The sequence below is a fragment of the Neovison vison genome, chromosome 1 (assembly GCF_020171115.1).
Source record: "Neovison vison isolate M4711 chromosome 1, ASM_NN_V1, whole genome shotgun sequence".
NCBI lineage: Eukaryota > Metazoa > Chordata > Mammalia > Carnivora > Mustelidae > Neogale > Neogale vison.
In genome coordinates, this window is record NC_058091.1 from 211,638,716 (window position 1) to 211,665,850 (window position 27,135).

The 27,135-nt window shown below is 32.7% G+C and overlaps 1 protein-coding gene across 4 annotated transcripts in view; it reads right to left on the reverse strand.

Annotated features, from left to right (window-relative positions):
* Positions 1–27,135, reverse strand: part of TENT2 (terminal nucleotidyltransferase 2) — a 69,938-nt gene that overhangs the window by 23,612 nt on the left and 19,191 nt on the right. For 3 of the 4 annotated variants that reach the window (XM_044266396.1, XM_044266385.1, XM_044266406.1), the window contains 7 exons: positions 19,655–19,769; positions 19,474–19,565; positions 17,216–17,294; positions 15,021–15,090; positions 7,176–7,252; positions 6,405–6,533; positions 1,392–1,435 (listed from right to left, as the gene is read on the reverse strand). In XM_044266396.1, coding sequence (XP_044122331.1) covers positions 1,392–1,435; positions 6,405–6,533; positions 7,176–7,252; positions 15,021–15,090; positions 17,216–17,294; positions 19,474–19,565; positions 19,655–19,769 — 606 coding nt within the window. The remainder of the gene's footprint in view (positions 1–1,391; positions 1,436–6,404; positions 6,534–7,175; positions 7,253–15,020; positions 15,091–17,215; positions 17,295–19,473; positions 19,566–19,654; positions 19,770–27,135) is intronic. The other variant, XM_044266415.1, reaches the window with a different exon arrangement.

Below are 27,135 nucleotides of genomic sequence, written 5' to 3' on the forward strand. Positions count from 1 at the left end.
TGGACCTTTCAGTATATGCTAAAGAATTAATACTTTATTGAAGGGAGAAAAACATTCAAGGATGAGGCCGTAAGTTCAAGTTACTTCTATTTCTACACTTATTGATGCTTTCATTTTCGTGTTTATGAAAGCATAAATACTGATCCTTAGAAATAACTGAAATTCATTATAACAGTTCTTCATAAAAGCAGAAATTAGTTTTCAAAATGAGGAAGATAAGATATCCAGATTCCAAAAGATTCTTATAGATATTGTCTTTACCAGATGACTCACTACAAACTGGGAAGCCCCCACTACAGCAAAACTCTATTACAGTACACCTTGAATGTATGCATTACAGTAAGAACCTATGTTCAAAAACAAACACATCAGTTCTTCTCAATTATCAAAGATTAAGTTATTTTAATTTAGATTCCACATCAAGTAGATTTATATTTTATACGATAAAGGCAGAATAAGTATGTCTTTTGAAAACTTATCACTCAAGCTAGAAATTACATTTTCCAATTTGACTAGTAAGTTTAGAAAACAGTTCTTTTTATAAGTTTACAAAACAGGTAAAAATTACACAGTTTCAGAAGGTTAAACATTCTAAACAGCTTAAATATCATTCCAAATAAAACCAGGAATAAGGATCACTATGGAGGAAAACAGAAACAGTAGGACTATAAAACAAGGGAACAGAATTCTGGAAAAAAAGAACACAAAAAACTGGAAAAGAAACAACAGTATAAAAGATTGTGAATATGTATACTAACCTAGGTTTTTCTAAACTCAAACTGAGTACATACCAAAATTTTTCTAGTAAGCACCCTTTACTTCTTTAATGTTTCCAATTAACTTCAGGAGTCTTAATATTGTGCACAGAAATAGTAAACTGATATTACTTCTCTTGGTGTATTGGTAAAATCAAATGAAAGATAAAACGATTATTCAATTGTTCAAATTCTTAGTTTTTCCTCCTGCTTTCAAAGTATACATACATTGGCCTGAAAACTTCTGAGTTAGTAACTAAAGAAATGCTATAAAACTATATTTGAAAATACCATAAAGAAAACTAGAATAAGCCTAACTGAAGCCTAACTGAGCCTTCCCAACTGAGTATATTTAATTGCTATTAGTGATAATCATGAACATCACGTGAAAAATTCTACCATTTACATAAATGACCAGACTATCTGCCAATAACCAAATAAAATATCAGTCTTTCAAAAAAGTTTATGAAATATTTTTAATGTGCTAGTGGCCAACTCCTCAGTCTATAAAGAAAATGTTATCATATACTTAGAAGGTAACTATTACACCTTTTATAGTCACATTAATGCTACATATAATAGTTCCACATATACTTGTCATAATATGTATTATAATAATTTATAAGAAACACTTACTGGGTAAATTTTTTGGATGGATGGAAGGATGGGTTCAGGTAGGGCTATAAAAAAAAAAAAGTTTAAGCTTCCGTGATTCACATAATTCATTTTACAAAGCAATAATTTGTCAGCTATACCCCCGGTTTAAGGGTTTCTGCTTAAATTCAATAGTTTCCATATATTTTGTGAATTCTGATCCCTAAAAATTTCAACTCCAAATATACCTAAGTTGATAACTTAAGGTTTATTAATAAATTATGTATATTCCTATGTAAACCAATGTTCCTTACATGGTTTTAGAAAAACAGGCCATCAATGAACACACATCATTTGGTCCAACATCAGACACACACATGAAATAAGCAAGACAAGGATTGATTGATTGTTCTACAGATATTGAATGAACATTGTTAAAATGGATGTAGCTATCAAAAAGAAAATTTTTAAATACAGTCCAATGATACTGTATCATAAAAGAACAACAGCTATATCATAACTGTCCCTTTATTTTTAATTCTCATAAACAATAATATCAAAATTTAATAGTTTCAGGAGATAGATTTGCTGGGGGCAAAAAACTGGAAAAAATCTTCAACTTCACAAATTTTTAAAAAGAAGGCCTCAACAAAGTTTAGAAATATATATCAGGATATTTATACCAATTTTCCATAAAAAATAAAAATTTCATATAAGAGACTCATTATTTCATATGTGATTTTCTTTTCAACTGTCATTCTTCATTCTCCAATAGCTTAACTGAAATCCAACTTCATGAAATGCATTAACAGTAATTTCACATCATTATAGTATAAAGGGAAGAACATGAAAGGTAAAGTGCATAATATTCACAATTTAAAAAACTATAAAATACAATGTCTTGAGTAAGGTGAGACACAAGTAATGTATTTTCAAGATTTCTTTAAGATTAAAGACAAAATATAATACTATAAAAGCTATGTATTTGAAGAATTAGAAATACATTGTAATAAGTAAATTCAGTAACCATCATTACCTTTAATTTGCAATTTAGCAAAAACCTTTTCAAATGACTTCTGAATACATTAATAATATACATATAATCAACCATTATTACCAACTTACATAACCTCCAACTATGATTATAAATGTATAAATTCCTATTGCATAGTATTTAAATGTTTCTTCTGTATCATGCTTCATTCCGAAGTGGAAATTAAAATAAAATTCCATGATATTCTGGAATGTTCACAGTGTGCAACTGAGGGGGAAAACTTATTACTTACCAGAACCACTCTTAGGAAGTAAAAATATTTTTTTCCCAGAGACATTCAAGTGCTCAAAATTCTAGAAGATCCTACAAATAAACTCAAGCCCCAGTTACTTTAATTCTAAAAGTCTTTATATTCATGTAACATTTTAATGACTTTCTAATAATTTTTGCTATAATACAGAAGTCAAACTAGAAACTCTTACTAGAATTAGTTTACTTAATTAAAAACCTGAATTCCTTTCTCACTGAATACTCCTAGTAAAATAAAATTATAATTTAAAAAATGCTAAGAAGGTTATAGAGAATTAGAAAAAACCTTACCTCATTCTAGAATCGTAACTAGAATGCTAGAAGAGAAAAACAGGTACTAACCCCTGGGTTAGGGTCTTTAATTAGACAAAGAGCCTTTAGAAATAAGCAATTTGAGGGGCATCTGGGTGGCTCAGTCAGTTAAGCACCTCTTTTTGATTGCGGCTCAGTCATAATCTCAAGGTCATGGGATCAAGCACCACATGGGGCTCCACACTGAGTGTGGAGATTGCTTAAGATTCTATCTCCCAAGCTCTCTACTCCTCTCCCACTCTCACTTTCTCTCAGATGTGCCTTCCCTCTCTCTGTCTCAAAATAAATAAACAAATAATATAAAAAGTAAGTAAAAGAACTAAGCAATTTGGAAATTCTGGAAGGCAGGGGTATCACTCATAAATCCCATGTCTGATAACCTTAGAGATTTAAGAACACTAGTCACTTGTGAAAAGAAATAGAAGAAACCTCATTTACAGTGAAGTGAGGAAGTCCTGAAAGGGAATACAGTATACCCTGCATTCCCTAATAAAAAGAAGTTTACTTCACACACCCCAGCAGAATGAACGAAGAATTTTTCCTTGCCCAGCAACAGCCCAGCCAATGAGAAAGAGCCCCATCCATCTTCTTCCCCTTCCTCTATAAAGACAAGTCCCTGGCCTCCATTCTCTGGACTTGCCAATGGTTGGGTCACCATTTTGATTGTAATGAACTTCAATTCCTCTGTTATTTGAATAAACTCATTGTGTCAGTAAAAAAAAAATTGGCTCTTTTGTTTTTTCAAGGCCAACACATTAAGAGCAACTGATGTACTATGGCAGTTATTTATTAACACTATCCTCACAGTAATCTCAAAGCCTTCAGAGTAATTTTTCAATGTTTATTTTACTCAAAGCAAAACACATTCAGAAAGAATCTGGCTATAACATCTATTTTTACTTCAAAATTCTGGACTGCAATCTTTTAAATTTCTCTCTCGAAAGCTTTATATAAAATAAAACTTTGTATTGCAGTATCTGATCAATTGATAACACTTTCAGAATAACTATTCTGCTAAGATTTTATTTTTGCTTCCATTTCAGATGAGGGTTTTCTGGTCAAGCCCCCACAGATAGATAGATATATATATATATAAACATTCCATTCTGATTCATCAAAAATTTTTTAAAAAAAGCGTATCTTCAACAACACTAAGCAACAATTCTGACACAATTTAAAATGCCTGAGATAGTTCTGTACCTAGTAAATGGTAAATATTCTATGAATAGTCATTTGTATCATTATTTCTAACCATTGATACTTCTGCCTTTTTATTAATTACTAATCTTAGATTGCCATTAAAAGCTCTTCTCATCAGGTTTTTACCCCTCATACTTTCATCAGTCGCCTTTCAAGCATACATAGTCTCTTACTGACTGTTGAAATTTTTCAACATTTCTACATTCAGAAGACTGTTCCCCTTCTCTATTCATGGCAAAAAAGACATTAAAAGTATGTATGAAGTTAAATAAAACCTAAAGGTCCATCTAATCCAGCTATTCCTGTTATAGATAAGAATATTAAGATCAGAAAGGTAGAGTAATTTGGTCAAAATCATAAACACTACTTCACCATGGCATGACTGGAACTGCCCAAGACATCCTGCAGACTCCTGTATGACCCAAAAATAAACAAATAAATACATACATACATACATAAATGCAGCTACTTATTTCAATCTAATTTCTTCTAGTAAGGGGCAGCTTAAATTTGCCAAATAACAGAGTTATACTTTAGCTCTGCATAGGTAAGGTTCTTTAACAAAGATCCAGAAACGGTTCATGAGAAAGCCATTAGTTAAAAATCATCTCGGTAAACGGGACTTTGTCAAAAATAAAATATGCTTAAAATACATTAGCAAAATTTTAGCATGATTTCTTAACACTGGTAAAATATTAACACCAGAACTTTCAACTCTCTTGCCAAACCACCTTGGGGAATCTGTGATTAAAATATATTTTTCTTTTTTATTCCCCCAAGATTTATTTATTTGAAAAGGAGAAAAGGGGAGAGGGAAAAAATCTCAAGCAGATTCCCTGCCAAGCATAGAGCCTGATTCAGTGCTCAATCCCACCACCTTGAGATTACGGACCTGAGCTGAAATCAAGAGTCCAACTAACAGACTGAGCCACCCTGGCATCCCTAAAAGTATATCTTTCTAAAGAAGGCAATTAAACTAAAATTTCTAATGTAACCCATAAAAATAGAAGGAAAGGATACATATTATAGATGTTCATACATGTTAAATGCTGTAGTCATATCTAATTTTTAAATCATAACTAGGGGTCTATTCATTTTTTAGTTTCAGTTGCAACTTAAAAAGTACACTTGACTAAACCTAAACAACTCTGATAAATTTTTGGCACATAACTTCTCAATATTTATATATATGTATATATACAAACTCTAATACAGATACTATTTTTAAAATAAAATTGGTATCATGTTGCATATAAGGGTATATCATGGGTATTTTCTTATATCATTAAATATCCTAAAAGCATCACTTTGGGCTAACATTATAATTAATTCCATCATAACGTATCCATTCCTAAAAACTTAAGACTATTTTGAATCTTCTATTATCTCAATAAACACGATCAAAATCAGCCTGATATATAAATCCATACACGAACTCTGATATTACCTTGGGATTAATACCTAAAAATGCAATCACTGAATAACACTGAGTCAAAGGGTATGAGCATAAATATTACAACACTGCTTACTAAACTATGGAAATATCATTAGATCAGACCCCAAACATCCTGATAAAGGGTCTTCTGTTACAGTAACATCAAGTCTTTTAATCAATTTCCATGCCACCTCACAATGAATAAAACTTCTTTGACCAAAATGAAAATCCTGTCTCAGGTGAAAAATAAAAAAACATGATGAATGGTGCTTGAGCTTATTTTTATAGACCTTCTGAACATGCACATGCCTCAACATAATAGGTCCACAACACGGTAGAAGTTCTTTGAATATAAAATACTGAAAAACTGTCAAAAAAAATAAAAAACACAGTAAAACTTCCTTTATAATGTTTTCCAGGGAATAACATTTCTTCCCTTTTTTGTGGGGGGAGGAAGGGTTGGGCAGAGAGAAAGGGAGAGCGAAATCCTTAAGCTTGAGCCGTAAGTACTTTCCAAAAAGTACTTCAGCTTGACATGAGGCTTGATCTCACAACCCTGACATCATGACCTGAGCCAAGATCAAGAATAGGACACTTAACTGACTGAGCCATCCAGGCACCCCCAGGAATAATATTTCTAAAACATCTATTCAAAGCAACGAATTAGGAAACATGGTTTTCTGGGCCTTAGAAAGAACTTTTTAAAACAATGCTGTTTGAAGACAGAGTCAACAGAGAAGACATCATAATGAAGTTCAACTGTGTTTTCATTTTAAAAATTGGGAAAAAAGACGAAAATACTTACTTTGTAAATAGTGCAAAACCATCAATACAAGACTATAGCTGCTTAAAGTACCACGACTGGCATCATTTATTTCATGGTGACTCGCCCACTTCTTAATCACCAGTACTAACGGACGAACTCGATTTTCAACTGAAAGTAAAATTAAAACTTAAAAATGGTAAGAAAATATTATGGTTTCTTTGAAAGCTTCTATCATTTCCAAACTACAACAAAAAGAACATTGCCTCCCTATTTATTAAACACTTTGCTCACCATAAACCTGTCTTGCTTTTAAAAGGTATCTTAATCACCTTTTAAAGATTATCATTAAAATTTGTTTTATTGACCTGTAACTTTAGTAGTATATAATTTAGTGTAGCAATTTTTATAAATATAATAAAAGACACTATACATAAATATAATTAACAGATGTATTTATTACAAACATCTTTAAAAAGGAATAAAGAGTAGGGGGTTAGGAGAGAAGGAAAAGAATAAATGAAACAAGATGGGATCGGGAGGGAGACAAACCATAAAAGACTCTTAATCTCACAAAACAAACTGAGGGTTGCTGGGGGGAGGGGGAGTTAGGGAGAGGGTGGTAGGGTTATGGACATTGGGGAAGGTATGTGCTATGGTGAGTGCTATGAAGTGTGTAAACCTGGCGATTCACAGACCTATACCCTGGGGCTAATACTACATTATACGTTAATTAAAAAATTAAAAATAAAAAAAAGGAATAAAGAATGAAGGATAGAGAAGCTGGTAATTATTTGGAAATAAAAAACTTACGGTATGCATAAGTTCTGAGAAGGAATGTGTTTCGTATTCCAACAATATTGTTTACATTCAAGTCGAATTCCACACAACTATGAAGAAGAGAGAAAAACACCTTAGCTCAAGTGTTTTTAAACATTAGCTCAAATGTTTTTAAACAAACTAACTCCCTTGTAACTAAATTAATATTCATCTACCCTATCATGCAAAAACAGCATGAGCCCAAAGGCCAAATACTTTAAAATGAGGCACTAAATGAATAAGAATAAATACATACTCAGTACATATAAGTAAGTGTATATTAAAAATATAAAACAGGATTACAGTTGCAAGATCCATAATGTACTACTAAGGCTCCAATTATCCTTAGTAAAACAAATTTCAAAATTTCGCAGTCCTTTATAGATAAACAAAATTATGTGACCAAAAAACATTTCTGGCCAAATTATCCTACTGAGTTATATACCCTCAACTAATTTGGAATTAAAGCAACACTGCTTTAAAACAATAGAAATAAAATCATAAAGTACAGATGAAAAAAACAGAAGGCTATACATTATATTCCCTCCAAAAAGGGTAAGACATAAATAAGATATGTTATAATATCATACCAAATTTAGCTACTGATAATCTGGAAAGAACAGTGAAACACATAACAGAAGGGTTAACTCTTTGAAAGCAAAGATACCATGCAATTTGCAATTTAGAAAATAGGGCATTAATGATGGGATCTAAAAAGAAAGCCTAAACCCAAAATAAAAGGAAAGATTAATGAAAATTACATTATGAGGTCCAAGTTCTTCTGCACACTGAATTTTTCTATGAAAAGACTGCTTAAAATAAAAACTTAACAAAATTCCTTTCTACAAACTTTTAATTACAAAATCTGAAATTTACCAATTCAGGTTTTCTTGTTTTGGGAAATGAAACCCTATAATCTTTCAACTAAACATGCATAGTAGTATTACCACTTCAGATATCATATATATTTGTCTTCGGGAAACTTACGGCAACAATGAAGATACATTCTCTAATTGTGTCTGTGCAAAGCTAATACTGAAACCACTCTGCAATTCCTCTATATAACTCAATACAGAGGAAAAAACCAGAAGGAAACCAGTTTGCAATTAAAAACTTTTCCAAAAATAGGATTCAGAGCTTTAAAAATATCCACAGTACTTGCTTCAAATTCTACTTCTGGAAATACTAAAGTAATCCTATATATATGACAAAAAGTTTATGTACAAAATGCTTATTCTAACAGGGGAATAAGTAAGTTAATCACAACATATTCACTCAATGAAATGCTACTGTAAAGCCATTAAAATGAAGCCAGAAAATAATCAATGGTATAAACAAATATCCATGACATATGATTAAATAAAAAAGGATAATCTCAATTTTAATTTTAAAAACTCTTATGCATTCATATGCATAGAAGAGGGACTAAAAGTTTTATACCAAAATGTTAGTATCACTTATCTTTGAGTGTTAAAAGTAGATTTTTTTTAAAAAATGGTCTGTATATGGGGTGCCTGAGTGGCTCAGTGGGTTAAGCCTCTGCCTTTGGCTCAGGTCATGATCTCAGGATCCTGGGATCAAGCCCAGCATCCAGCTCTCTGCTCGGCAGGGAGCCTGCTTCCTCCCCTCGCCCCCTCACCCCCCTACCCCCACTCTGCCTGCCTCTCTGCCTACTTGTGCTCTCTCTCTCTCTGTCAAATAAATAAATAAAATCTTTAAAATGGTCTGTATAGAGAATATAAAATGGTGTTTATAAAGAATACTTAAAAATGGAAAAAGCTTGTTTAATAATCTTAAATAGAAAAAGAAATGCAACCAACACAGGACCACCCAAATACTTAAAGCAGTTTATAACAAACATAAAGGAAATAATCAACAGCAATACAGTAATAGTGGGAGACTTTAAAACCCCATTTTCATCAATGGACAGAGCATCCAAACAGAAAATAAACAAGGAAACAGTGGCTCTGAATAACATATTGGGCCAGCTGGATTTATTAGATATATTCAGAACATTCCATCCTAAAACAGCAGAATACACATTCTTTTCAAGTGCACACGGCAGTTTCCAGAACAGATCATATATTAGGCAACAAAACAAGTCTCAACAAATTAAAAAAGACCTAAGTCATTTCATGCATCTCTTCTGACCATAATGCTATGAAACAAAAATCAACCACAAGAAAAAAATCTGGAAAAAGCACAAACAAATGGAAATTAAATAACATGCTACCAAACAATGAATGGGTCAACCAAAACAAAACCAAAGAGGAAATCAAAAAATACACAGAGACAAGTGAAAATGAAACACAATGACCAAGAATCTCTGTAAAGCATCAAAAGTGGTTCTAAAGGGGAAGTTTATAGCAACATAGGCCTACCTCAAAAATAAAAATCTCAAATAAACAACATAACCTTACACCTAAACAAGCTAGAAAAAGAACAAAACCCCAAAACCAGTAGAAGGAAAGAAACAATAAAGATTAGAGCAGAAATAAATGAAATAAAAACTCAAAAAACAATAGAACAAATTAGTGAAACCAGGAGTTGGTTCTTTGAAAAGATCAACAAACTTGATAAACCTTCAGCCAGACTCGTCAAAAATAAAAAATAAAAAAAAGAGCAGGGTGCCTGGGTGGCTCAGTGAGTTGGGCATCTGCCTTCAGCTCAGGTCATGATCCCAGTGTCCTAGGACTGAGTCCCGCATCTAGCTCCTTGCTCAGCTGGGAGCTTGCTTCTTCCTCTGCCTGCCGCTCCCCCTGTTTGTATTCTCTCTCTCTCTGACAAATAAATAAATGAAATCTTTAAAAAAAAATAGCACACTCAAATAAAATCACAAATGAAAAAGGAGAAATAACAACCAACACAGCAGAAATACAAAGGATTTTAAGAGAATATTATGAAAAATTATATGACAACAAATTGGACAATCTGAAAGAAATGGATAAATTCCCAGAAACCTATAACCTCCCAAAACTGAATCAGAAGGAAACAGAAAATTTGAATAGGCCAATTACCAGCAATGAAATTAAATTAGTTATCAAAAAACTCCACAGAAATAAAAGTCCAGGACCAGAAGTCTTTACAGGTGAATTCTATCAAATGTTCAAAGAACAGTTAGTAAGTAAGCTTTTCAAGCTATTCCAAAAAAAGAGAAGAAAAGGAAAACTTCCAAATTCATTCTATGAGTCCTGCGATTACCCTGATACCAAAACTAGATAAAAACACTACAAAAATAGAGAACTACAGGCCAGTATCTCTGATAATACAGATGTAAAAATCCTCAACAAAATATTACCCAGTCAAATTTAACAATACATTAAAAAACTCATTCATGACAATCAATTGGAATTTATTCCTGGGATGCAAAGGTGGTGCTATTTGTAAATCAATAAATGTGACACATCACATCCATTAGAGAAAGACTAAAAACCATACCATCATTTCAATAGATGCAGCAAAAGTACATGACAAAGTACAACATCCAATTGTATATACTAAAAACCCTCAACAAAATAGGTTTAAAGGGGACATACCTCACCATAATAAAGGCCATATACTGAAAAACCCAACACTAACATCATACTCAACAGTGAAAAACTGAGAGCTTTCCCCCTAAGAACAAGAAAAGGATGCTCACTCTAGCCACCTAATGTGAGACCTGGAACCATAAAAATCCTAGAAGAGAGCACAGGCAGTACTTTCTCTCACATCAGCCATAGCAACATCTTTCTACATGTGTCTTCTGAAACAAGGTAAATAAAGGTAAAAATAAACTACATCAAAATAAAAAGCTTCTGTGCAGTAAGGAAACAATCATCAAAACTAAAACAACCTACTAAATGGGGGAAGATATTTACAAACAACTTCCACAACTTAACATCCAAAAAACAAAATCCAATTTTTAAAAAATGGGCAGAAGACATGAACAGACATTTCTCCAAAGATATACAGATGGCCAACAGACATGTGAAAAGATGCTCAACATCATTCATCATCAGGGAAATGCAAATCAAAATCACAATCAGATATTACCTCACACTTGTCAGACTGGCTAAAATCAAAAAATATGTAAGAAACAGTAAATGCTGGCAAGAAGGTGGAGAAAAAAGAACACTTGTGTCCTGTTGGTGAGAATGCAAACTAAAGCAGCCACTGTAGAAAACAGTATGGAAGTTTCTCAAAAAATTAAAAATAGGACTACCCCATAATCCAGTCATCACATCACATTACTGGACATTTATACAAAGAATACAAAAACACTAATTTGAAAGGATATATGTACCCCAATACTAATTACAGCATTATTTATAATAGCCAAGTTTGGAAGCAAACAAAATTTTCACCAAAAGATGACTGGAGATATACCTATCCATCTACATAGATTCATAGATAGATCTCACATATATGTGTCTAAACATACATAATGGAGTATTAATCATAAAAAAAAATCTTATTTGCAACAACATGGATGGAGTTACGAGAGTATAACAACACCAAGTGAACTAAGTCAATCAGAGAAAGACAAATACCATATAATTGCACTCATGTGGAATTAAAAAAAAAAATGAACAAAGGAAAAACAAATGAGAGAGACAAACCAGGAAGAAGAGTCTCACCTATAGAGCACAAACAGATCATTACCAGAGGGTAGATGGGTAAGGGAATGGGTGAAATAGGTGATGGGGATTAGAGTAGACTTATTATGATCAGCACTGAAAAATGCACAGAATTGTTGAATCACTGTATTGTACACCTGAAACTAATATAGCTGTATGTCAACAATACTGGAATTAAAATTTAAAACTTAAAATAAAAGAGAGAAGGGAGAAGGGGAAGGCACCTGGCTGATTCAGTCAGTTAAACATCTGACTCTCCATCTCAACCCCTAACATCTTGATGTTAGGGTTGTGAGTTCAAGCCCCACATTGGTATGGAGCCTACTTAAAAAAATTTTGTTTTTAACTAAAAAATTTTTTAAACTACAAAAAAAGGAAAGGAATAAAATTTTTATATGATTACTACAATTGTATATTTTTTAAAAATTATAATAAGCTAATAGTTTTATTTATGTTTAGCTCCCTATAAAGTGCTTTAGAAAACTCCACCATTAGGTGAACCATGAGAGACTATGGACTCTGAAAAACAATCTGAGGGGTTTGAAGTGGCGGGGGGGTGGGAGGTTGGGGTACCAGGTGGTGGGTATTATAGAGGGCACGGCTTGCATGGAGCACTGGGTGTGGTGAAAAAATAATGAATACTGTTTTTCTGAAAATAAATAAATTGGAAAAAAAAAAAAAAGAAAACTACCATTATTTATTTGGCAAAAATTCAATAAATATTTATACATTGGATGGATATTTGGATGAATGGAGGGGAAGGTATGAGCCAAATCTAAGAATTGGTTTAAAATATATATATTCAAAAAATAATAATAAAATTAAATTAAATTAAAAATACATATTCAGTCAATTCTAACTATTTGAGTAGGTATGCTCTACAACAGCACTGCAAACACTGAATAAATACAAAACCACTGCTCCTAGGGGAAATAAGAGGTTAGGTTTCCACAAGTCTTCAGTCAAAACATTTTCATCAATTGATCAAAACATAACTCTTTTTTATGTGTTTCCATTTAAAGACAACTTGTTCACTGATAATGAACTCATAGCCAAACCCACTGTAACTCATGCCTGAACAAAGCATATCTAATACATGTACTTCCTCCATAAGGCACATCACAGCTTTATATACATAAACAATAGACAGTAACTTAGCACTATGCCAGGGGACTATTTTAAACAGCAAAGGCACTCATAAAAAGTACCAAAATGTAAAAAACATGGCACTGAACTGGACTGTGAAAAGAATAATTATTTAACAATGCAAAAGGTGAAACAAGAAGGCAAAGAGTCACATTCTTTAACCTCAGTTAAGAACCTGTGCATTGACCATAGAGTAGAGGGTCCATATCTGGGCTCTCTACTCTGTTCCACTGGTCTATGTGTCTGTTTTTATGCCAGTACCATGCTGTCTTGGTGATCACAGCTTTGTAATAAAGCTTGAAATCAGGTAACGTGATGCCGCCAGCTTTATTTTTGTTTTTCAACATTTCCTTAGCGATTCGGGGTCTCTTCTGATTCCATACAAATTTTAGGATTATTTGCTCCAGCTCTTTGAAGAATGCTGGTGGAATTTTGATCGGAATGGCATTAAAAGTATAGATTGCTCTAGGCAGTATAGACATTTTAACAATGTTTATTCTTCCGATCCAAGAGCATGGAATGGTCTTCCATCTATTTGTGTCTTCTTCAATTTCTTTCATGAGTGTTCTGTAGTTCCTTGAGTACAGATCCTTTACCTCTTTGGTTAGGTTTATTCCCAGGTATCTTATGGTTCTTGGTGCTATAGTAAATGGAATCGATTCTCTAATTTCCCTTTCTGTATTTTCATTGTTAGTGTATAAGAAAGCCACTGATTTCTGCACATTGACTTTGTATCCTGCCACATTGCTGAATCTGTACCCCAATGTTTATAGCAGCAATGGCCATGGTCGCCAAACTATGGAAAGAACCAAAATGCCCTTCAATGGATGAATGGATAAGGAAGATGTGGTCGATATACACTATGGAGTATTATGCCTCCATCAGAAAGGATGAATACCCAACTTTTGTAGCAACATGGACGGGACTGGAAGAGATTATGCTGAGTGAAGTAAGTCAAGCAGAGAGAGTCAATTATCATATGATTTCACTTATTTGTGGAGCATAACAAATAGCATGGAGGACAAGGGGCGTTAGAGAGGAGAAGGGAATTTGGGTAAATTGGAAGGGGAGGTGAACCATGAGAGACTATGGACTCTGAAAAACAATCTGAGGGGTTTGAAGTGGCGGGGGGGTGGGAGGTTGGGGTACCAGGTGGTGGGTATTATAGAGGGCATGGCTTGCATGGAGCACTGGGTGTGGTGAAAAAATAATGAATAATGTTTTTCTGAAAATAAATAAATTGGAAAAAAAAAAGAAAAAGAAAAAAAAAAAAAAAAGAACCTGTGCATTGAGTGACTCGGAATTTTCTCCACTCAGAACATGTCTACAAATAACCATGATAGTGCTCCAGATACTAATTTGGAGGGTTACAAAATAAATTTCATCAAGTAGGCAAATTTGTAAAAGAATCCATGAATAATGAGGTTCAAGCATGTATATATTTGCACTTATATTTACATAAAGAATTTCAGTATTAGTTTTACAAAACTGGACTAGAAAACCTAATATTCACAATTCCATCTATTCTTTAGAAAACAACACATCTTGTTTAACCAATGAAATAGTCAACACCTATTTACATTTTATGTTCAGATATTATATAAAAGATTCCAATCCCAATGCCAATTAGAAATCCAATCAGAATTTCAGAACCCAGGCTGGTAGAGTGTACTGACAGATGTAATTACATTTACAACAACCCCCTTGATAGAAATACACATCAAATTTTGAAATACACAACAAATTTCATCAATTAAGATATGTTCTGAAGAGTGACTACATTTCCAAAAGGCAAGAGATCATTTATAAATGTGAATGTATAACTATATATATATTTTTTTAAACGGATAGTTTCAAACACTCGAAATGTCAAGCAGAATAACTAAGTATAGTTAAGCATAAAAAATTGCTCAGACTATTCCAAAAAAAATCTCAAAGACCAAATCAAGCAGTTCTAAAAACTGATAAAGATAAACTATTACACTGTAGCATATATTTCTTAATTATTTACATTAAAAGAACATCTAAAAATGATTTAAAGCAACTGAAAAACAAAAATTCAGTAATTATTTACCTGACTTTATCCCTGAACTTCACAATTGGCACTTTTGCTCGAATCAGCTGAGGTCTCTCAATGTAGCCAGCTAAAGGATAAAAGATAATATGAGTACCTGTAAATGTTTTTCAAATTCATAGTGTTCCAATGCACATTTTTTAAAAATGGTATTTTACTAAACCAAAACAATGTAAAAGTCTTTGATAAGAAAGCAAAGAAAGGACACTGTCGCATTCTTCTAAGACTGAAATTTCCAATACTATTTACAGGGATTTATATTTAAATTCAGAAATGTCATCTAATATCTAATAATATTCATAAAGAAATTCATCACAGCACTATAAACATGAAAAATATCTAGACTAGCATCAAGGTGATAAATTCTGGCACAGCACAAGGCAAAATATTATGTCAGCCATAAAAATCCTATTTATAAACAGTCTTTAATGGGAAAGGCCTACAACATGATACATGGAGTAGTGATACATTTAAGTAAGTATAATCTCTAAGTGGAAGAATACATGTATTCATATTTTTATTCCATAAAACTTCATAATTTTTAAAATAATACAGGTCTACTATATGAAATTAGGAAACTATAGAAAATTATTTTTAAAAAAACAAACAGCTAACTTTTCCCAAAGGAAAAATTTCCTAATGCTGTAACTAAAGAAAACCATAATACCAGACTTAAAAGTGATAAACTTTACTGTTACAATGCTTTTACCACCAAAATCATAAAATGTGTCAAGCTTCAAATACAATTTGTGTGCAGGTTCAATGAAAAATAAAATTAAGAGTTAAAAGTCCCAAGTTCCAGGTACAGGTTCTGACAGCAACAAATCAACTTTGCTCCTCAGGCAAATTACTAAACCCACTGATCATCATTCTCCTTAACTATGAAAAATAACAACCAAAAATACCTATGAATTAGATGATTTCTAATGTCCCTTCTGTTTTTAACATTATTTTAGATTATTTAGATTATATTACTTATTTTATATTATATATTTTTATTTATAATATAAACTATATTATTATACATTAATATAATTATATAAGTATATTGCATATCATTTATATTCTATATTATATAAATTACATATATTATTTAATATTATTTAATTTATATTTAATTTAATTTTAAATTTTAATTTTAATTGATTTAATTAATATCATTTAATATATAAATAATTATATATTATATAATATAAAATTATATATAAATAATATGAATTATATATATACAAATTACATATTATAATAAATATATTTATATTTTATTAGATATATTTAAACAGTATATTATATAAATATATAATAAATATATAAATAATATGATTTATATTTATTATTATTTATATTATTTAGATATAAAACATGTTTAACATGTTTTAGATTATTCTAATAATAGCTGTGGAAAATCCATTTAAGGTATGAATTACTCCTTTATTTTACAAATGTGAACACTTCAGTCCACTAAAATAAATCACTTGATTCCTCACCAAAAACAGAACTTGTCCAGGGCAATAACTGGTCACTTTACTTTGTATTTTCCAGGTCAAAGCCTGACACATAGTAGTATCTGTTGAATAAATGGACACAGCCCTTTCCAACATCACATAGGTACAATGACTTCCACTGTCCACAATATTCCATGGAAATTTAAAATAAATTATTTGAGATGGCTTAACATGTGGATTAAAATCCGCTTAGCTCACTTCATCAAGAATAAAATCTTATAATAAATGGCCTATGTCAATAATTTTGCTTTTTGTTGGAGTAGTTCATTTATGGGCTTCATGCTCAGTGATCCTATTTTTAAAATGTGACGTCGTAAATTGCACTTCACTGCAAACAGTTGAAATTCTCACTTCCCCACATGAATACTTTATCTATCACTCTTTTGGTTTTTCATAGGTACTTTGCACTACAGCTATTCATATTCATGTTTTGGCTTTCCCTGTTGAATAGAAAACTGAAGCTTATATATACTTGAATTCCCAGTGCATGCTGTGGGATTATCTTACAAGTAAACTCAATAAAGAACTGTTATCTTTCTAATCAAGAGTTAAAAAGAATTCATTTGAAAAAAAGGATCCATATTATACCTATCGTGACCAGATAAACAACTCTTACCAGAAAATAAAGTGAAAAGACATATTAAATAATTATGTCAGATGACATATGAACTTGAGGCATATGAGACTTACAAAGTCTAGTACAGAAGTGTTTATGGACTAAGGTGAGTATGTGCCGTGCTTCAGTCTTCTGATTTACCTGAAAAAAACACTGAAAAGTTAAAAATAAAGTGTTTTTTCATTATCTTTCTAAATTTAGTGTTTTATTTTCTAAATGTTTCTCATCAAAAAAAAAAAAAAACCAGAGTAGACCTTTCTTTTTAACGTTTAATTACGTTATAGAAAATGTCAACTTATATGCTGTCTTTCACATCAACACTCCTAAATCAATTCCTAATTATAAACTTAAGGCAAAATTTTAAAAATATTAAAATAGCCTTATTTGTCATTTAAACTTTAATATAAATGTACATAAAACAGTCTTCTCCTAGTAAAAAAGAGGGCACCTGGGTGCCTCAGTTGGTGAAGTGTCAGCCTTCAGCTCAGGTCATGATCCTGGGGTTCCTGGGACTAAGCCCCATACCAGGCTCCATGCTCAACAAAGAGTCTGCTTCTCCTTCTCCCTTTACCCCTGCCCCTTACTCTTTCTTTCTCAAATAAATCTTCAAATTTAAAAAAAAAAAAAAAAAAAAAAGGAAAGAAAGAAAGAAAAAAAAAAAAGAACAGAATTTTAACTTTCTATAACTTGTTACATTTCCCTATCTAGACTGTGAGCTTCTTAAGGACAAGGTTCAAATCTATGGTGTCTCACTCTAAGTTCTAACATGATTCAAACTATGTGTTTGAGATGGGGCTGAGTAGAGTCTAACTCTGAGAGAAAGATTTAATTAAAACTCCAGTATTCGGGCGCCTGGGTGGCTCAGTGGGTTAAGCCTCTGCCTTCGGCTCAGGTCATGATCTCGGGGTCCTGGGACTGAGCCCCGCATCTGGCTCTCTGCTCAGCGGAGAGCCTGCTTCCCCCTACCCCTCTCTGCCTGCCTCTATGCCTACTTATGATTTCTCTCTGAGAGTGTCAAATAAATAAATAAATAAAACTCCAGGATTCTTCACTATGTTTATTATTTCTGAAGCTTTTTTTCAAAGTTTTCCTTTACATGATTTCAAAGCCTAGAAACGTGTCAGTTTCTTTCCTGGAATAAATAGATCTCTTTCTGATTTGTAGTAACTAGAAGACAATTTTGTTAATGAAATAAAAATAATACAGATACATACTACGATTCAGTAGATTTTTTCTTGTTTTCAAAGAGGTGGCATGTAATAAGGCATATTAAAACTATAGTTAAATTAATCTTTAGTAATTCAGAAGAAACCTCAGCATATTAAAGAGATTGCTTCAAGTTAGCTTAGTGAACACCAACTGCTGTGGTACTAAGGACAAAAAAGAGTTATCGATTAATAGGAAATTCAAATATAAAACTAAATAACAAAATTTGGTTGCTAAACAAAAATAAAAAGAAACAAACCCCAAATATCACAGAAAAATATATTCAATCACAAGTCTTTTTTTTAAAAGTCAGTCAGTGTAATCCCTTTTTGTATTCCCAAAATAAGAACTCCAAACCCTATAGCATTTTCAAAGGGTAAAGAAAGATTAAAAATAGAATCACTGATAATTCAAATGGAAAGGAAATATATCAAAATAATATTGACAAATACTCTTCTTGTTGTATCCTGGCAACATATCCAATCCAATGACATTTCAAAACAGAGGCAGAGCAAACACAGTGAAGCCACCTTGCTTCAACAATTTAAAAATAAATTAATGCTAAAATCTCTGTTATGTTTATTTGTGTATGTGCACACACCTTAAAAGAAAAAGCAGCATTTCCTGGCTTTCCTTTAATTACCATGAACAGAGAATCCAAAGAACTAATTAAAACAAAACAAAATTTTTCCTTCTACGACTTTTTTTTAAAAAATAGATTCCAGGGGCGCCTGGGTGGCTCAGTGGATTAAAACCTCTGCCTTCGGCTCAGGTCATGATCCCAGGGTCCTGGGATCGAGCCCTGCATCGCGCCCTCTGCTCAGCAGGGAGAATGCTTCCTCCGCTCTTCTCTCTGCCTGCCTCTCTGTCTACCTGTGATCTCTATCTGTCAAATAAATACATAAAATCTTAAAAAAAAAAAAAAAAATAGACTCCATACCCAGCACGGAGCCCAAAGTGGGCCTCAAACTCACGACCCTAAGATCAAGACCTGAGCTGAGATCTAGAGTCTTAGAGCTTAACCAACTAAGCCAACCAAGATGTCCTTCTTCAGTAATTTTTATATGAAACCTCTTGAATGATTTAACATGAAAAGAACAATTGCAATAAATGTTTCATTACTTACTGGTTCTTCTTTAACAACTAAGCATAAATCACCATCACTGCTCCGGGTACCAAATCCATTTAAAGAGGACCCAACCAAAAAAAGTCTGCTTTCTAGAGAAACAGAATGGAATTATAAGGTATTATTTAAAATTTAAAGTAGGAATGCATATAAAAAGGGCATGCAAAGTAGGGAAACATACGTGGAAATAACAGCTGAATTTCTCTCTGTAGTTGTGTTCGACACAGTTCTTTCTTCTTTAAATCACTTACTTGCTGCTGACATGCTTCAAATAACTCCAGTATCTGCTGACTCAACTTGAATCCACCACAAAAAAAAGCAAAAATTTTGTTCAGAAATTTAAAATAATTATCATACTAAGAAGTATAAAAAACACTGCCAACAGTATTTTAAAAATGAGTATTTATTATCTCCTTAACACTTTCCAAACTACTGTCACTCAACAGTTACTTAAAAACTGAAATAGTTACTAACTTTTCCAAAGTATCATTGATAAATCACAGAAAAGTACAGTTGGTCACTGAAAATTCTTAATGAGTATAACCCATGGCACAGCAAACTATAATCTTCACTTGCTGCCTGTTTTGGGAAGGCAGATGAGCTAAGAATGGTTTTTGTATTTTTAAAAGGTCATAAAAACAAACAAGTAAAGGTATGCAACAGAAACATATGAGTGGCAAAGTCTAAAACAGTTACTATCTGTCCCTTTAAAAAAGAAGTTTGCCCAACCCAATATTCACACCACCAATAATAAACATTAACAAACTTTTAGAAGAAAAGCCCCTGATTGTCCTTGCCCATGCAAACCACCCTCTTTCCCCATTTTTACAGTATTGGCCTGAACCCTGTCTTCCTGTTGCCATCTATAGATAGAGATCTTGCTCATCTACCTATCTGGTTCACACTTTCCCCTACAACCCAACTCTCAACCTCATCACAGCTAATTTCCTCATCTACAATGGGCTAGATATCTCAACATACTCCCACCATTTCTGAACTTCTCTTATTCAATATTTTTCATCAGCATAACTCCCACAGCCATAACATGGCCTTTACAATGAAAAAGAACAGACCACTGATATTTTAAATTCCAATATACTATCTTGGCTTCAATCTCTTATCCAATTCTTACTCTTTTACTCCCCTCATACCTGCTCCAGAACCACACAGACCTGGAGTCCTCTGAATCCTCCCTTTTTTCCCCAGCTCATTAGCACCTGAATGGTATAATTTGCTTCCCTGTCCAGTCTATATCACAAAGTCCATCCCTTGAACCACCCTCTTTTATCATGCTTTAACATTATTCCCTTGTCATGCTCAGTCTAACACCTGTCCTGAAAAATCCTTAGCTCTTACATCAGAAAATAAAACTGAAAAAAATGTTTAAATCACAAAACTGGTATCTTTCAACTTAATATTTTAAAGCCTAGCCTAAGGTTGGTCCTTAGCATCATTCAGACTTCCATATCTCTGGTTAGAGGTATGGTTTCATTTTTCATCATCATCATTCTAAAATCTTTACTTCTTTCCTCAAGTCCCCTATACTTACCTTATTCTCTTTAGCAAATAACTTTACATAAAGTTTACTAAGAAAATTGAAAATAGCAAATATAAAATTCCTCAGCTTGCTAACTGAAAACTTTTTGCAAACTAACACATCTGAATGAATCTCATCTCTTTACCCCTTCTGTCAGACAAACTGTTCTCTTTCCCTGTTCAAAGTTAATACTTCTACCAATACTTTTGTACCAAGTCTCCTGGTCCCTTCCAGGGCACAAATACTTCCATCAGTTTTTCCTGATTTCTCTTGCATTTCCAACCTCTCCCTCTCTAGACCTTCTCCATGACCAGGCACAACTCTCACCCATCATTTAAAATGTTTTCTTAAAACAGACAAAACAAAGAAACAGACTCATACACATGGAAAACAAAGTGGTGGTTGTCAAAAGGAAGGAGTGGAGGAATGGCAAAATAGGTGTAAACAATTAAGAGATACAAATTTTGTTACAGAATAACTGTTATAGATTTGAAAGGTGGGACATAGGGAACATAATCAATAATAATATAATTTATAACTTTACACTGTGACAGAATAATTACACTTAATGTTATGAGCATTTCCTAACATACATAATTGTCAAATCACTATATTATACACCTAAAACTAATATATTATTATATGTCAACTGTACTTCATTAGAAACAATTTTTTTAATTAAAAAAATGAATTTTTAAATAGACTGACAAAAAATAAGTAAACAAAACATTTTCTTTTGTCATGTTTAGTATACACAGTTTAAGAAGGTAGAGGCAGTCTGGGCAATTAGGCAATGAAAGAGACATCATTTCTTAATATTCCTTTGACAACAATATTAACATAATTAACATTATTATTTTAATAGTTTTTAATAACCCTCCCTCCAAAAATAGAGCAACCAGAATAAAACAAACATATAAAACCAAAACAAAATAAAATAAAACAGGACTAACAAATACAAATGATTACATATTACTCATGAAACCCAAAATATGAGCAACTGGGACCAAATACCAATAGCAAGACCAAACAGCAGCAAGACCCATTAAGAAGAAAAAAAGGAAAAAGATTTTGGACAGTCCTAAAGCCAGACCATCCAGAAATCAAACTGCCTATAGGTAGTACTTCCTGACCCTTTCCTCAAATTGAGGAATCCAATTCAGAGTAGAACAGCAACCAAAACTGGGGGAGAGCTGCATAGACTATACCCAAGAGTTCACAGGTAAATGCAAGAGGATCACAGAAAGATCAGAAATCTCAAAACAAAGTGAAAGCTCCTTTCTTAGACAGAGCAACACACCAGTAGGAACCACCAGGAAGAGAAATCTAAACTAAACAGTAGAGAGCCATAGGGACAAAGAAAACACAGTCCAGAATAAAAATGATTCTGACTCCCAGGGGTATCTGACAACATCTGGCAACATTTTTAGTTATCACAACTGGAGGGAAGACATGTGCCACAGGGTGGTCACTGGAATCTACAAGTGAGAGGCCAGGATGCCACTAAATAGCCTACAATGAATAGGACAATCCCTCATGGCAAAGTTTATCTGACCCAAAATGCTGAAAAATCCTAGTCCAGATAAAAGTTAAGAGAAAGGAGAGAAAAGGTCTCAGAAAGTGTATTTCTGAATACTACATAACTAGACAAGAGGATCCCTAAAACCATACATATAGGAAAGCTAGTCTGCCCAAGCATTCTAATTTAAAACTAGTACAGGAAAAGTCACCTCACTTTTATTCGTATTTGTTAAATGCAAATTTTGGTATCTCAGAAAGAAAGGTGAGAATGAGAGGATAGAAAAAAAAATGCCTAAAAAGGACTCTGGTCAATTCTTTGTCATTTTTGTCTTTTTGAGTTTTTGTTTTGGTTTTTTTTTGTTTGTTTTCTTCTCTTGCTTTATTTTTTAAAGATTTTATATATTCATTTGAGACAGAGAGATACAGAGAGAGAGCTTGACCAGGGGGGAGAAGCAGGCTGAGAAGGAGCAGCAGACTCCCTGCTAAACTGGGAGCCCAACATGAGGCTCAATCCCAGGAGCTGGAGATCATAACCTGAACCCAAGGCAGATGCCCAACCATCTGAGCCACCCAAGCACCCTTCACACAAAGTTTTTGTAAGAAAACTGAGAATACAATAACACTCCTACAGATAATAAAGCACACCATAAAGACCTGTCCACAAAACTACTGGAAATTTAAACATAATACATCAAGCCAGAGCTCTTTCTCTTATGCTTTAATTTTCCAAAAAGATAAGTGACTATAAAGCATATATACTAGTACTAACAAAAAAATTTGGAAATGTACATATTAAAAACTTATCAAAGGCAGCAAAAAAACAGTAAGTATTTAGAAATATATTTACAAAAGATATATAAAACTTGTATATTTAAAATTATTAAGTATTGATGTGGGAAATTAAAAATCTAAATAGATGCAGAGCTATACCATGTTCATGGATCAGGTAACTATTATTAAGATGTTAATGCTCCTGAAATTAATCAATACCATCAAAACAAACTAAAATACCCAGGAGGTTTGTTTCTAGAAGTTGAGAAAGTAATTTTAAATTTTATTTGAAAGGCAAAAGACCAAGAATAGCAAAAAAAAAAAAAGGAAGAAGAAAGTTGGGAGACTTTGCCTTACTTATTTACCACAACAGTTACAGTAAACAAGAAAGAAAAGTACAGCATAAGCAAAAGGATTAAAAAGATAACAAAAAATGCTGAAATATTCATGAATATAATATACCTTTCATGTCCTTCACACTAATGAGGGAGACAGGTATGGATGAAACAAAATTCATAGTTATGTTGGTACTTTTCAAAGCTCAGTGATATGAAGATTTATGTCACTATATTCTATTTTTGCATATATTTGATATTTTCCATAAAAACCTTTTTAAAAGGGGCGTCTGGGTGGCTCAGTGGATTAAAGCCTCTGCCTTGGGCTTGGGTCATGATCACAGAGTCCTGGGATCGAGCCCCACATCGGGCTCTCTGCTCAGCAGGGAGCCTGCTTCCTCCTCTGTCTCTGCCTGCCTCTCTGCCTACTTGTGATCTCTGTCAAATAAATAAATAAAATCTTTAAAAAAAAAAAAAAACTTTTTAAAAGCATCCAAGTTTATAAAAGATTTGAAAGAAGTTGCCAGTAAAGTGGTTAATATAAAATTTTAAATAACACTTGAACTTGAGTTTTATTCATTTGCAGAACTGGCAAACTACAGCCTATAAGCCAAATACTGTCCCTGGACTGTTTTGCAAAGGTAGTAACAAAATAATTTTTATATTTTTTAAGCATTGTTTCAGAAAGAGAAAAAAAAGAATATTTAACAGAAGGACCCCACATACCCCATTATGTCTAAAATATTTACTAGTTGGCTCTTATAGAAAAAATTTTGCCAACCCCATGATCTAGAGAATCAGTTAGGCAGATCAATACAATCCTAGAACTAATAGTAGATACTATCCTACATATGACTACTTTTCTTGGGTAGCAAAAATAAATTTCTTCATAACAGTGCTCATATTTAAGAAGTTCTTTCATCCGAATGATATCCATATAGAAACATCCCTATACAAAAAATTTATGATTATGTGAAAAATACAAAATTCTATATACTTGCTCCTTTCCCTTTTTTTTACATTCATGGAAACATTTCTTCTCTTTCAAGTACTGTATAATGGAGAACTAACAGGTTTCTATACAAAAGAATTCTCCTCACTATCTAGCTATTTACTTAGGGATTCACACTATCAAATTGTGTTCCTGCATCCTAGAACAGACACCATATAGAATATAGAGTACAAATGAAATAAAACACAAAATATATGTACATACATGCTGAAATATGACTTCTACTACTTAAGTTTAGAGAAATATTTCAGAAGATGGCTCAACGTTCTTCTAATTCAGAGGGGGACGGAATGTATGATATGAATTCTCCTCGGCTAATAAATATCAGTCATCAAATATTCAAATCATGTATGTAATACAAAGGTGACTATGAGTCACAGCACTTTAGGAACTTTCTTTAATTGCTTTTGTTTCACTCAGAAGTATATATTTCCCATATTGATTTAAAAAATTACTCCAACAAAGTATTCATAAAATAGATTATTCTTATAGTTGTTTCAATGTCTACAATACTACCTGTTTAGGCCACCTCCCAAGGTCTATTACTTTAATTTAAAAGTACTTGTAGAAGGTATCTCTTTCTCACTATAAGTAAAAGTTGCATCTGTTCAAAACTGTACAAAAGTCTCACCTCCATATAAAATACTAAAATAAATGTTCCTTCCAAATATAAACATCATTTTCCTAAAAAATACTGTAACCTGTCTTCAAAGTCAGGCTCAAAGAAATTACCAATGAAGTTTCTGTCTTGGGTCAACACGAGCCATTAAGGACATGTATAGACTGAAATTCAGAAAAGTTTTTAAATGTGTCAATAAATAAAGCTTAAGGTATAACTTTTACATGTCACCTGCAGCTTCTACATCTCTCTGTGCTAGCTGGGTCCCCACGTAAAAGAAAGTGAAAAAAATCTTTCACCTAGGATTACCAAGACCTGATTACATACTATATGAAAACAGTAACAGGTTTTTGACTAAATGTAAGTGCTACCTGAAATAACAAACATAACTCTGTAATGAGCTTTCAAAGACCAGAGCCAATAAAATTAAATATGGTACAAAAAACACTAATAGTTATGAATTCGTAAACATTTCAAAAAAAACTGGCAATTCCTCAGGCTCTCTCCTGCTCTCTCTCCTCAGGCAACAAAGATTGCCATAATCTTTGTTATATACATAACTCTGGAAAAATAAAGCTAGAAATGTAATAAAAGTTTAAATTCATTTTTGATGCTAAATTCCCTTTCTCTTAAAATTAGCTAAAATAAAACAGAATCAGGAAAATGCCATGCCAAAAACAACACACTCCTTATTAGTTTGTTAAATTACTATGTTTTTGTGTAGAGTAGAGTCTTCTTAATTTGTAAAATGGCACACTGATTAGGCCGTTTGAATTACTGATTTCTTTCCCTTAAGTCTGATTGCTTTTAGGCATGTATTATTACAGAACTTGACCAAGAAATAAAAGGAGAATGGAAAAACAAAACAATCTTTCACTTGAGGACCTGTTCTGCAGAGTCCTGGCCTAGATTTTCTACAGAAAAATACACCTTAGTACTTTTCAAACTTTTCTGACACATACATTATAAAGATAGAGCCGTAGGAATAAATTTAAACAAGGAGGTGAAACAAGGAGGTGAAAGACCTCTACAATGAAAACTATAAAATATTGACCAAAAAAAGAAATTCAGGACAACAAATAAAATGAAAGGTATCCCACATTCATCGGTTGGAAGAATTAAAATTGTTAAAATTGTTAAAAAGTACAAATCAATCTACAGATTTAATGCATCCCTATGAAAACGCCAATGGCATTTGTCACAGAAACAGCATTGGTAAAAGTCCTATAAAATCACAAATAACCCAGAAAAGCTATAGCAGTCTTGAGCAAGAACAACAAAGCATCACACGCCTGACTTCAAATTATATTACAAAACTATGATAATCAAAATAGTACAGTACAGGCATAAAAACAGACACACAAACCACTACAGAGCCCAGAAATAAACCCGTATATATACACAGTTAACTTACCTTTGACAAAGGTGCCAAAACTACACAATGGAGAGACTACACAAAAAGGATATTCTTCAACAGTGTTGGGCAAACTGGGTTATCTACATGTAGAAGAATGAAACTGGACCCTTATCTTACATCAGACAAAAAAATCAACCCAAAGTGGTGGTTTAAATATTTACAAGTAAGACCTGAAACTGTAGAACTCTTTAGAAAGCTTAGGGTAAAAGCTCCTTGACCGTGGTCTTGCAATGATTTTTTTGGACCTGACACTAAAACCACAGGCAAGAAAAGCTAAAATCAACCAGTGGGACTACCTCTAAGCAAAAAAATTTTGCACAGCTAAAGAAACAGTCAACAAATTGAAAAAGGAACCTACAGAATGGGAGAATATATTCGCAAACAACAGATCCAATAAGGAGTTAATATCCAAAATATCTAAGAAACTCATATGACTCAACAGCAATCAAT